Here is a 13,147-nt window from a genome sequence, read left to right as displayed (position 1 = left end):
GCCCCTTCCCTCTGAAGTGTGAACCGTTCTGCCATGTTTCCTCCAAATTGTCCCACTCCTCTCTCCTACCCCGGCACCTTGTCCCAGTCCCATTCTTCCCATGTAGCCAGTCCCAGTGTCTACTCCTCAGGCTTCTAATCCCAATCTCCTTCTCTCCCCAGTCCCAGTTCCCAGCTCCTCTTCCAGTTTGTCTCTCTCTTTTCTCTGCTGTGGCCCCCCAGTGGCCTCCCTTCCTGGAGTCATAATCCAATCTCAGTATCCCTCACCCACCTCCCCTTTGGCTCACTCTCCTAGTCTCTTTGCACAACTAGTCCCAAACTCCCCCAGCTCCTCATCCAATCTCAGGGCTTGTTTGCCCTTCCCTGCAGTGTGAATAGCAGTGCAAATCAAAGTTCTGTGCTGTAGCTCCTGTGTGGGTCGTATGAGTGTGAACTCAGTTTCCTAGTTCGTGTTAACATTGTCCTCTTCAAACAGGAATATGTTAACGTGAACTAGGAACCTTTTAGTTTGCATCCACACAGGGAGTTACATCACAGCACTTTGGTTTGCATTGCTATTCAGACACCCTTAGTCACATAGCCTCAGCCTTTCTCCCCACCTTCTGGCTCATAGTTCCAGGCTTGGGCACCCCCTCCACTCCCAATCCCAGTTTACCTCTCCCTAAGGTCTGCCTCTTGTCCTTTCTGTATTCAGATCAGGCATCTTCTTCCTCTAGGCTTCTTTGGCCCAGCAGAGGGGTCAGTGAGAACACAGGGGAGACTATCTTCTTTTCTTAGTTCTGGTGCTCAGACCTTCAGACAGCTGTAATTGCAGGAAGAGTCCTGCTCAGCCCCAGGCAGAGGCCTGCCCAGTCAGGACAGCATATTCATGGAATTTAACTGCTAAAATTTTAAGTCTCACTGAGCATATTTTATAACTTGGCCAAACTTGGATGAATTTTTACAGGGAAGCAAAAGGCACATCCCAGACAGAAAGGCCACCCCTTGCCAAATTTCAGGTTCCTGCTCCCAAGCATGGAGGCAGTAGAGCTTTTCAAAGAAAAAGTCACCAGAATTTTTAAACATGGATAAAACAGATTTTTCCTTAACGTCGTTCTTGGAACCTGCTGTATCATTTTGGCTGAAATTTTCCAGAAACATTCAGCATGCGGCAGGTACCCAGCATGGCAAATTTCAGCCCAAACAGTTCGGAAAAGTTACGAGCAACTGAAAGAGGGTCTTGTAATATGAAGGGTCAAGCAACCTTAATAATAGGTGATGCAACTAGCTGTGTATAATAAAAAAAGTACCTATCTCCCCCCCACCGCCCACCCCCACCCCACCCAACCTCTAAACACAGTTGCCATAAATTTAAAAATACAGTCCTCCTAAAAGACTAAATCAGCACCTTCTTTAAATCAGTAAAGAAACCCAGAAAATAACCCAAAGATGAATACATACCCAGGTTATATCCCACCTTTCCCACAAACCCTAGCCTTTGTGAAGTCCACAGCCCCTAAAGTCTGGTTAATGGGCCTTGCAGTGTGTCATGAAAGCAAACTCAGGCTATTTGAAACCAGAAGGGAGAATAAGTTCCAATGTTAAGGGCACACTCTGTTTTATACTGAGGTGGTTCCAGTTGGAGCTGCTTTTGCCTGCAGATGTGGCAGTCCGATGCAGGGAAAGAAACATTCTTGCAAGTAGGTGGCTCCCAGGCCTTTTAGAGGTTTCTAGGTCAAAACATAACCCCTTACATTTTACCCAAAAACCAATAGCCAGTGGATGTATTATCTGTTAAGTATATTGACTGGGGCATCTAGATGCTCCAGTCAGGGATCGGGGGTTTAGCATGCTAGGCATGTTACAAATATACAGCAAAAAGATGATCAATGCTCTGAAGAGCTTACAAGTATGAGATGCAAAACAGGTGGACTCAATAAACAGACATGGAGGAGCACAAGGTACAGTGGGATGATTATAATTAGCATGATATGAAGTGGTTGCAACTCAGTAGCTACCTAATGTAGGTTCTGGGGCACGGATATCATGTTCTACCAGGAAGATATACTGCTTAATAACATCTCCAAATGTAGCTGGGAGTACTGTTTGTTCCTCTTTTTTCCCCCCAATACTAGGGCACCTCGATGTAGGAGATAGAATTGAAGATGCCCGTCCAAAGTTATGGTGTGCTTTAAGTGAGGGGAAGGTGATTGTGTTTGATGCATCTACCTGGACTATTCAGCAACACTGTTTTAAAGTGGGCAGCTCTAAACTGGTGAGTGAGACTCGCGTTGTTGTTCTTATTAATTATTTGTATTACCATAGCGCTTAGGAGTCCTAGTCATGGATCAGGGACCCCACTGTGCCAGACATTGTACAGATACAGAGCAAAAATATGGTCCCTGCCCCAAAGAGCTTACAATCGAAGTATAAAACAAGCTACAACAGACAGATGGGGGGAGTTCAAGGAAACAATGGGACAATATTGGTCAGAGTGATAGGCAGTAGTCTCAGTACACCTGCAGCCTACCAGTTATGAAGGGTTTTTTAAAGGTATTATGGCAAAGGAGACTTTTAAGGAGGGTTTTGAAGGTGGATAACGAGGTAGCTTTGTGGATGTTTACAGGGAGCCCCTCCCAAGCGAGGGGCAGCACAAGCGAAAGCACAATTATGTTTGTTTGAATATTTAATAAGTGGATAACGAAGGCTGGTATCGTGGGCTGATTGGAAGTGGGAATTTGCCTCTCGATAGTGAATGAGAGGTGATGGGTAGGGATGGGCTGGAAGGGCCTTGAAAGAGAAGACAAACAGCTTATGTATGATGTGATAGAGAAGAGGGAGCCAGTGGAGTGAAGCAGTAAGAGGGATAACCTGGTCAAAGCAACAAGCTAGGAGAATGATTTTCACAGCAGCATTCTGAATGGGTCTGAGTGGGGCAAGATTGCATTGTCAAGTCCAGAGAGAAGGAAGCTGAAGTAATATAGATATGAGATATTGAGAGCCTGGATGAGAGTTTTAGCTGCGTGCATGGTCAGGAAAGGCTGCGTCTTAAAGATGTTATGCAGAAGGAGACATCAGGATTTAGACATAGCCTGGGTATGAGGACCTAGAGAGAAGTCAGAGTTGAAGAGGACACCCTGGCTACGAGCCTGCATGACAGGCAGGTTGGTGAGGGGAGAGGGGTGTTCGCTGTGAATGAGAAAGGGGTGGGGAGGACAAGATTAGGAACTCTGTTTTGAGTCACGTTGATCTTGAGCTGTTGGCTAGACGTCCATGAGGAGATGTCAGCGAGACAGGTCAAGATTTTAGTTTGGAAAGAAGGGAGACAGGTCTGGGGTAAAGAGGTAGATCTGTAAATCATCAGCATAAAGTCACTAGTTGAATTTGATGAGGTTACCCCAAGATAAGGTACAGAAGGAGAAGAGAAGGGGACCGAGGACGGAGCCCTGAGGAATCCCCACAGAGAGTTGGAGGGGTGATTAGGAGGTTCCTCAGAAGGACATGCTGAAGGAGCATTTTGAGAGGTGAGAGTACAAAGATAGACTGGAGGACAAGTGCTAGTATAATAATAGGGCTCAGATTTTCCTGGATGCGACAGGACAACCTTGGTTTAAGGGATCATGAGCTAATTCAGTTCAAACTAAATGGAAGGATAAACAAAAATAGATCTGTGACTAGGGTTTTTTATTTCAAAAGGGCTAACTTAAAAAAATTAAAGAAATTAGTTAGGGAAGTGGATTGGACTGAAGAACTTGTGGATCTAAAGGCAGAGGAAGCCTGGGATTACTTCAAGTCAAAGTTGCAGAAACTATCAGAAGCCTACATCCCAAGAAAGGGGAAAAAATTCATAGGCAGGAGTTGTAGACCAAGCTGGATGAGCAAGCATCTCAGAGAGGTGATTAAGAAAAAGCAGAAAGCATACAGGGAGTGGAAGATGGGAGGGATCAGCAAGGAAACCTACCTTATTGAGGTCAGAACATGTAGGGATAAAGTGAGAGAGGCCAAAAGCCATGTAGAGTTGGTTTTAATTCCCTTTGCAAGGTCCAATAGTAAAAGGTTGTATAGCCATATAAATAAGAAGAAAACAGAGAATAATAAAAGATAATCTCGGCATGACCCAATATCTAAAATACTTTGCCTCAGTCTTTAATGAGGGGCTTAGGGATAATGGCAGGATGACAAATGGGAATGACGATATGGAGGTAGATATTACCACATCTGAGGTAGAAGCGAAACTTGAACAGCTTAATGGGACTAAATTGGGAGGCCCAGATACTCTTCATCCAAGAATATTAAAGGAAAAATTGCAAGCCCATTAGCAAGAATTTTTAATGAATCGGTAAACTCAGAGGTTGTACCATATGACTGGAGAATTGCAAACATAGTTCCTATTTTTAAGAAAGGGGTGGGAAAGAAAGTGATCCAGGTAACTACAGGCCTGTTAGTTTGACAACTGTAATATACAAGGTCTTGGAAAAAATTTTGACAGAGAAAGTAGTTAAGGACATTGAGGTCAGTGGTAATTGGGACAAGATACAACATGGTTTTACAAAAGGTAGATCGTGTCAGACCAACCGGATCTCCTTCTTTGAGAAGGTACGGATTTTTTAGACAGAGGAAATGCAGTGGATCTAATTTACCTCAATTTCAGTAAGGCATTGAATACGATTCCACGTGGGGAATTATTAGTTAAATTGGAAAAGATGCGGATCAATATGAAAATTGAAAGATGGATAAGACACTGGTTAAAGGGGAGACTACAGCTCGTCATACTGAAAGGTGAACTGTCAGGCTGGAGGGAGGTTACTAGTGGAGTTCCTCAGGGATTGGTTTTGGGACCAATCTTATTTAATCTTTTTATTACTGACCTTGGCACAAAAAGTGGGAATGTGCTAATAAAGTTTGCGGATGACACAAAGCTGGGAGGTATTGCCAATACAAAGAAGGACTGGGATATCATACAGGAAGATCTGGATGACCTTGTAAACTGGAGTAATAGTAATAGGATGAAATTTAATAGTGAAAAGTGCAAGGTCATGCATTTAGGGATTAATAACAAGAATTTTTTTTTATAAACTGGGGACGCATCAGTTGGAAGTAACGGAGGAGGAGAAGGACCTCGGAGTATTGGTTGATCACAGGATGACTATGAGCCGCCAATGTGATATGGCCGTGAAAAAAACTAATGCGATGCATCAGGCGAGGTATTTCCAGTAGAGGTATAGTGGTACTAACACCTCCTTATAAGGCACTGGGGAGACCTCTTCTGGAATACTGTGTACAGTTCTGGTCTCCCATGTTTAAGAAGGATAAATTCAAACTGGAACAGGTACAGAGAAGGACTACTTGGATGATCCGAGGAACGGAAAACCTGTCTTATGAAAGGGGACTCAATGAGCTTGTCTTGTTTAGCCTAACCAAAAGAAGGCTGAGAGGAGATCTTGCTCTCTAAATATGTCAGAGAGAGAAATACCAGGGAGGGAGAGGAATTATTTAAGCTCAGTACCAATGTGGACACAAGAACAAATGGATATAAACTGGCCACCAGGAAGTTTAGACTTGAAGTTAGACGAAGGTTTCTAACCATCAGAGGAGTGAAGTTCTGGAACAGCCTTCCAAGGGGAGCAGTGGGGGCAAAAGACATATCTGACTTCAAGAATAAGCTTGAAAAGTTTATGGAGGGGATGTTATAATGGGATAGCCTAACTTTGGCAATTAATTGATCTTTGACTATTAGGGGTAAATATGCCCGATGGGATGTTAGATGGGGTGGGATCTGAGTTACTAAAGAGATTTCTTTCCTTGGTGTCTGGCTGGCGTGTCTTGCCATGTGCTCAGGGTTTTGCTGATTGCCATATTTGGGGTCAGGAAGGAATTTTCCTCCAAGGCAGATTGGCAGAGGCTCTGGGGGGTTTTCACCTTCCTCTGCAGTGTGGGGAATGGGTCAATTGCTGGAGGATTCTCTGCACCTTGAAGTCTTTAAACCATGATTTGAGGACTTCAGTAGCTCAGACATAGGTTAGGAGTTTATTACAGGAGTGGGTGGGTGAGATTGTGTGGCCTGCATTGTGCAGGAGGTCAGACAAGACTATCATAATGGTCCCTTCTGACCTTTTGCCTATGACTCTGTGGAACCAAGGAAAGACAAGATTTTAAGAAGAGGAGCATGGTCGATTGTGTCAAAGGTAGCTGACAGGTCAAGGGGAATGAGGATGGCATACTGGTTCTGAGCTTTGTCTTGGAAAAGATTATTAGAGACTTTTTGGCAAGCAGTTTCAGTGGCGTGCAAAGGGCAGAAACCTGATTGGAGAGGGTCTAAGATGGAATTGGAGGAGAGGAACTCCAGATTATAAACAGTGCATTCAGTGAGTTTACAGATGAAAGGAAGAAGGGAGATACAGTGGGCTCCAGGGTGGGCTTTTTAATATAGAAGAGACTAGATCATTGCTTGTATTGTGAGGGAAAAGAGCTGGAGGATAGCGAGAGGTTAAGGAGAAGAGTAAGGGAGGGGAAAAGAGTAGTTGCAAGGGGATCGGGGATGGGATGGATGGGAGGAGAGGGCAAGTGGAGGGGTTGAAGGAGAGCAAACAAGAAACTTCTGTGTCTGTAACAGAGGAGGAGGAGGAGTAACTTGTATGAACTAGGAAGATGGGAGAAGTGAAGGAGGAGAGAACAAATATATAGTTGAGGAAGGCAGCCTGCTCGTAGGATTTCCATCAGAGATGTTCTGCAGTGCGAGAGCCGGAGCAGAGGAAGCAGATGTTGAGGATAAGCGAGCACTAGGGTGTTGGCAGGGTGGGAGGTGGGAGAGAGGCAAAAGAGTTGAAACTGGAGGAGAGTGAAGCTTGGAGAGAGAGAGAGTAGTCAACTGTATCAACGGAACTAAAGGAAGAGAGGGCAGGGAGGACAGAGGGCTGAGAGCAGACAAGAAGTCATCAATGCTGATGGACTGCAAGACACAGAAAGGCTGCCTTGCAGGTCACTGTGGGGAGCTCATGGGTGAGGTGGAAAGAAACCAGACGATGGTCTGAGAGGGGGAACTCAACCGTAGATTAGAGCGAGGATTGCTTGGTGAAGACCAAGTCAAGTGAACAGCCCTCGTGACTGGGTGAGTTGATCCAGACCTGCAGATCAAAGATAGAGGTGAGGTACAGCTAAGAGGTCATATGAGTCATCAGCATGGGAGTTGAAGTCCCCAAGGATGAGTGGGAGATAGCAAGGAGAGGAAGAGAGAGCATCTGGAGACTAAATCAGAAAGGAAGGATGATGCGAGGAGTTGGGTGGATGGTAAAGGACAGCAGTGTGAAGCGGGCAGAGAAGGTGCAGATACGGTGCTGTTCAAAAAAAGGAAAGCCTGGGAAGGGGGAGCTGGGAGGGGCTGAAACCGGCAGGAATGGGAGAGGAGAAGCCCACCACAGTCTGACCAAGGGTGGTGTGTGTGAAAAGAGGAGAGGCCTCCCTCAAAAAGGACAGCTGCAGAGGCAGTGTCTGATGACAGGATCCAGGTATCTGAGAGCTAGGAGCTGGAGGGAGCGAGTTACGAAGAGGTGGTGGATGGCTGAGATCTGTTTAGAGATGGAGTGGGTATTAATGTGGGAAATAAGAAGTACATTATTTCAGAAATCCTGTGTTTAAAATACTACTGCTGCTATTTCTAGTTCAAAAATTAAATTAATGTTTCACTTCTAATTGAAGAGAGAAATACATTTGATACAAATGGAAGAGCATCTCTGTTATGTAGGAAAGAAATGTGTAATACTTTGAGCTTCTGTGGTGTTTTTCATCTGAAGGTCTCATAGAGTTTTACATTATATTCTAAGCCCCAAAACACGCCTTTTGAGTTAGAGGTATCAGTAAGTATTATTAAGCCTACTTTTTTGAAGGATAAACTGCACCATAGCGATAACATCGCTTACCTTCAATCATACAGCCTTTTAGTGACAGAGCCAAGAAAGAAGTGAGGAATTTTGATTCTTGCTCTGACTTCAGCCACTAGAAAAACTCTGTCCCTTTGTATAATACAGTGGTTTTCAACCAGGGGTACGCAGAGGTCTTCCAGGGGGTACATCAACTCATCTAGTATTTGCCTAGTTTTACAACAGGCTACGTAAGAAGCTCTAGCAAAGTCAGTACAAACTAAAATTTCATACGGACAATGGATTGTTTATATTGCTCTATATCCTGTACACTGAAATGTTAAGTACAATATTTATATTCCAATTAATTTATTTTATAATTATATGGTAAAAATGTGTCAGCAATTTTTCAGTAATAGTGTGCAGAGACACTTCTGTATTTTTATATCTGATCTTTTATAAGCAAGCGGGGGGGGGGGAATATACAAGACACAACAGACTCCTGAAAGGGGTACAGTAGTCTGGAAAGGTTGAGAACCACTGGTATAACGTGTTTGTGTGCTTCTTTCAAGAGTGATAGGCTTCTGTGCTGAACTTTTTAAAGAAATCTTGCACTTTTTTTCGTCTCTAGACTTGTATGGTAATGGTAGAGCAGAGCCAAGTATGGATTGGTTCTCAAGATACCATTATTTACATAATCAACACCCATAGTATGTCTTGCAATAAGCAACTAAATGACCACCGCTCTCATGTTATGGACATCATTGCAGAGAACAGGAACAGTGTATCCAGGTAAATTTGATTACAAAGTTCCATTTTTTTAAAAAATATACATACCAGCTAACGTGGGAGGCATTCTTGGTACTAGAGCTTCTGAAATTGGACAAATGTGTAATATTAGAGAGAATTTTAAACAAGATAATTTGTGTTTATTTCCTCTAATCGCTAATCAACATCTTGACTAAATTTAACCTTAAGAGAAAACATGTAGTTATATGTAAGGGTCCGTGTAAAACAGTCAGCCACAAGACACTATATTTAACCTTCTGTGTAGGTAGTCCAATTGATCTGATGTGATCAGATTCACAACACCTTATTTCCAAAATAGTCCTGCTTTCCTAAGACAGAGATGAGACTAAAGGGGAGTTGCAGGCATCCAGTGATAAATTGCACACCGAAGCCTCTTGAAGATCATTCCATTCAATCCTGGCTGTATTTTAAAGAATCCTTATTGAGGTTACAGGGACAGACCATCCCGATGTGTAGAAAGAATAGTAAATATGGCAGGCGACCAGCTTGGCTTAACAGTGAAATCCTTGCTGCTCTTAAATACAAAAAAGAAGCTTACAAGAAGTGGAAGATTGGACAAATGACCAGGGATGAGTATAAAAATATTGCTCGGGCTTGCAGGAGTGAAATCAGGAAGGCCAAATCACGCCTGGAGTTGCAGCTAGCAAGAGATGTTAAGAGTAACAAGAAGGGTTTCTTGAGGTATGTTAGCAACAAGAAGAAAGTCAAGGAAAGTGTGGGACCCTTACTGAATGAGGGAGGCAACCTCGTGACAGAGGATGTGGAAAAAGCTAATGTACTCAATGCTTTTTTTTGCCTCTGTCTTCACGAACAAGGTCAGCTCCCAGCCTACTGCACTGGGCAGCACAGCATGGGGAGGAGGTGACCAGCCCTCTGTGGAGAAAGAAGTGGTTCGGGACTATTTAGAAAAGCTGGACGAGCACAAGTCCATGGGGCCAGATGCGTTGCATCCGAGAGTGCTAAAGGAGTTGGCGGATGTGATTGCAGAGCCATTGGCCGTTATCTTTGAAAACTCATGGCGATCGGGGGAGGTCCCAGATGACTGGAAAAAGGCTAATGTAGTGCCCATCTTTAAAAAAGGGAAGAAGGAGGATTCTGGGAACTACAGGCCAGTCAGCCTTACCTCAGTCCCTGGAAAAATCATGGAGCAGGTCCTCAAGGAATCAGTTCTGAAGCACTTAGGGGAGAGGAAAGTGATCAGGAACAGTCAGCACGGATTCACCAAGGGCAAGTCATGCCTGACTAATCTAATTGCCTTCTATGATGAGATAACTGGCTCTGTGGATGAAGGGAAAGCAGTGGACGTGTTGTTCCTTGACTTTAGCAAAGCTTTTGACACGGTCTCCCACGGTATTCTTGCCAGCAAGTTAAAAGAAGTATGGGCTGGATGAATGGACTATAAGGTGGATAGAAAGCTGGCTAGATTGTCAGGCTCAACGGGTAGTGATCAATGGCTCCATGTCTAGTTGGCAGCTGGTATCAAGTGGACTACCCCAAGGGTTGGTCCTGGGGCCGGTTTTGTTCAATATCTTCATAAATGATCTGGAGGATGGTGTGGATTGCACCCTCAGCAAGTTTGCAGATGACACTAAACTGGGAGGAGTGGTAGATACACTGGAGGGTAGGGATAGGATACAGAGGGACCTAGACAAATTAGAGGATTGGGCCAAAAGAAATCTGATGAGGTTCAAGAAGGACAAGTGCAGAGTCCTGCACTCAGGACGGAAGAATCCAATGCACTGCTACAGACTAGGGACCGAATGGCTCGGCAGCAGATCTGCAGAAAAGGATCTGGGGATTACAGTGGACGAGAAGTTGGATATGAGTCAACAGTGTGCCCTTGTTGCCAAGAAGGTCAATGGCATTTTGGGATGTATAAGTAGGGGCATTGCCAGCAGATCGAGGGATGTGATCGTTCCTCTCTATTCGACATTGGTGAGGCCTCATCTGTAGTACTGTGTCCAGTTTTGGGCCCCACACTACAAGAAGGATGTGGAAAAATTGGAAAGCGTCCAGCGGAGGGCAACAAAAATTATTAGGGGACTTGAACACATGACTTATGAGGAGAGGCTGAGGGAACTGGGGATGTTTAGTCTTCAGAAGAGAAGAATGAGGGGGGATTTGATAGCTGCTTTCAACTACCTGAAAGGGGGATCCAAAGAGGATGGCTCTGGATTGTTCTCAGTGGTAGCAGATGACAGAACAAGGAGTAATGGTGTCAAGTTGCAGTGGGGGAGGTTTAGGTTGGATATTCGGAAAAACTTTTTCACTAGGAGGGTGGTGAAACACTGGAATGCGTTACCTAGGGAGGTGGTGGAATCTCCTTCCCTAGAAGTTTTTAAGGTCAGGCTTGACAAAGCCCTGGCTGGGATGATTTAGTCAGGTATCAGTCCTGCTTTGAGCAGGGGGTTGGACTAGATGACCTCCTGAAGTCCCTTCCAACCCTGATATTCTATGATTTTTGCGTTGTCCACAGAATAGATTCATCATACTTTTACAACCCTGTTCTGGATTTACTTTTCTTTATAAAAAAGTGAAGAACAAGAAAAATAAGTTAAAATACATCGTATGATACTTTTTAAAATGAACAATGCAGAAGTGCGTGTGCCAAACCTAATTTCTGCTGCCAAAGCCACCCTCTCCCTGACACCTGCTGTGATTCCCTTCCAGCATGCTGCCCTGGTGCTTTGGAACTATTCCTGTGCTACTGTCCTATAGACTTTAATGCACACTCTCTGTTGTGGCTCATTGCTGTATTTTAATCTAATATTTCTACTACTCTTGGCAGTAAAGATCTTTGCTTTGACTTGGCATTAATGTTTGTTGTGGTGGGAGACCTCTAACAACAGTCTGTCTTATATGAGATCTCAGTTCTGGATTTGATTGTACACCATGCTATTTTTAATTTTGTTTTTATGTCAACAGCGAAGCATATTCATGCAGTTTAGATGGGACAGTGATTGCTTGGAACATTAGCACTTTGAAAGTAAACCGTAGATTTCAGCTGCCCTGCAAAACTCTTATTTCTATCAAACTCCACGACAACCGTCTTTGGTGCTGTAAGTTCTTCATGCCTCAGATCTTGGAATTTTTTTTAAATAAGTTTTTGCATGTTATGTCACTTTAATGTAAAGAAAAGTGCAATTTCATGCCAGTTCTTTTATTTTTGTATGATTAACCAGTTCTCTTCATCCACCCATCTCCATTCAGGCTGTTTAAATAGCATAGAGTAGTCCTGTTGAGTTTATTGGGATTATTATTGTGCTTTAAATTAAGCATTTTGCCTGATCAGGGTCTTACAGATATCCTCTTGTGATAGCAAGAAGTCCCACATAGGACAAAATTGCTGGATTACTGCATGGGAGGATGAGAGTTGCCTCTGGATGGCCAGGTCTCATCTGGATTGAACATCTTTTCAGGGATGTTGCATTGACTGCAGGGTATGACATCTAGAAGCATCAGGCTTTGGTCTTGCCCGAAGGTGCCTGTAAATTGGCATGGAAACCCTTAAAAGAGAAGTTCTTTTACGTCTGTGGGGTCTAGCGATAATAGTATTGGCAGTTGTGGATCTGTGTTTGAGCCACCTGTTATGGCACAGGTCCAACTTGATAGTCTCGACAGTCACCTTTAACTACTTCTCAGTGTTCTGCCATCCTGTCTGTAGGAGCTGAGTAGGATATGCTAAGGCTTCAGTGCCAGAGTAAAAGGTCTTTGATAAGCCATCTTTTCCAAGCACAGGTTGGTTCAAGAAACCTAAGGCTTATCCACCCAACATTCCCTTAACACTCAATGCTACCATAGACCTATAGAGCTTGGATCCACAGTATATCAAGTATGCACACTGAGTGACAGAAAAGCTACTGAGACTATGGGTGAAATCCTGGCTGGATGTGCTGTCAGTGGTAACGCTCCCATTATTTTCATTGGGGCCAGGAATCCACCCTACAACTTCTGTAGTACAGAATCTCTGTCCTAGATCTATAGCAGCAAATACTTGTGCATGCTGAGAACCAAATAGTGATATGCAAATTTAAGCAAGTTCTCTTTTCGCCTTCTGTTGGCGCCTAGAGTACCAACAGGCATGCCTGTAATTGCAGAATAGACATAAGAACGTACACTGTGAGAAGTCAATTGGAAATAGAGAATAGCATGTATAGTTTTCATTGTGTGTTTTAGAAAGGAGTTCTGCGTGTACACATTTACTCCTTCCTAACTTTCCACGGTTTTGTTGGGAAATAAGAAGTCAGTACTTCAACTACTAACCTCATATTTTTACTATTGAAGGTACAGGAAGTTGTATACTTGTAGCGACAACTAATGGGTCTCCTCAGAAAGAAATGAAAATTGAAGAGAATCTGAAGGATGTGTGTTCGTATTTTCTCTGTTTCCAGCTGTTTCCTGAGGTATTAAATTTACACTGGTAATTTGTCTTATAGGAAGTCTCTGCTTTATAAACCGTGCTGTTGTACAATTATTTTTTAGGATATATTTGTGAGTACGCTG

At 43.6% G+C, this 13,147-nt stretch overlaps 1 protein-coding gene across 3 annotated transcripts in view; it reads left to right on the top strand.

The window, feature by feature from the left end:
* DENND3 (DENN domain containing 3) overlaps positions 1–13,147 on the top strand; it is a 66,789-nt gene that overhangs the window by 49,580 nt on the left and 4,062 nt on the right. For all 3 annotated transcript variants that reach the window (XM_037891935.2, XM_037891937.2, XM_037891938.1), the window contains 4 exons: positions 2,114–2,253; positions 8,466–8,626; positions 11,570–11,703; positions 12,929–13,047. In XM_037891935.2, coding sequence (XP_037747863.2) covers positions 2,114–2,253; positions 8,466–8,626; positions 11,570–11,703; positions 12,929–13,047 — 554 coding nt within the window. The remainder of the gene's footprint in view (positions 1–2,113; positions 2,254–8,465; positions 8,627–11,569; positions 11,704–12,928; positions 13,048–13,147) is intronic.

Source organism: Chelonia mydas, chromosome 2 (genome assembly GCF_015237465.2).
Source record: "Chelonia mydas isolate rCheMyd1 chromosome 2, rCheMyd1.pri.v2, whole genome shotgun sequence".
Taxonomy (NCBI): domain Eukaryota; kingdom Metazoa; phylum Chordata; order Testudines; family Cheloniidae; genus Chelonia; species Chelonia mydas.
This window is presented reverse-complemented; position numbering and strand designations above follow the sequence as displayed.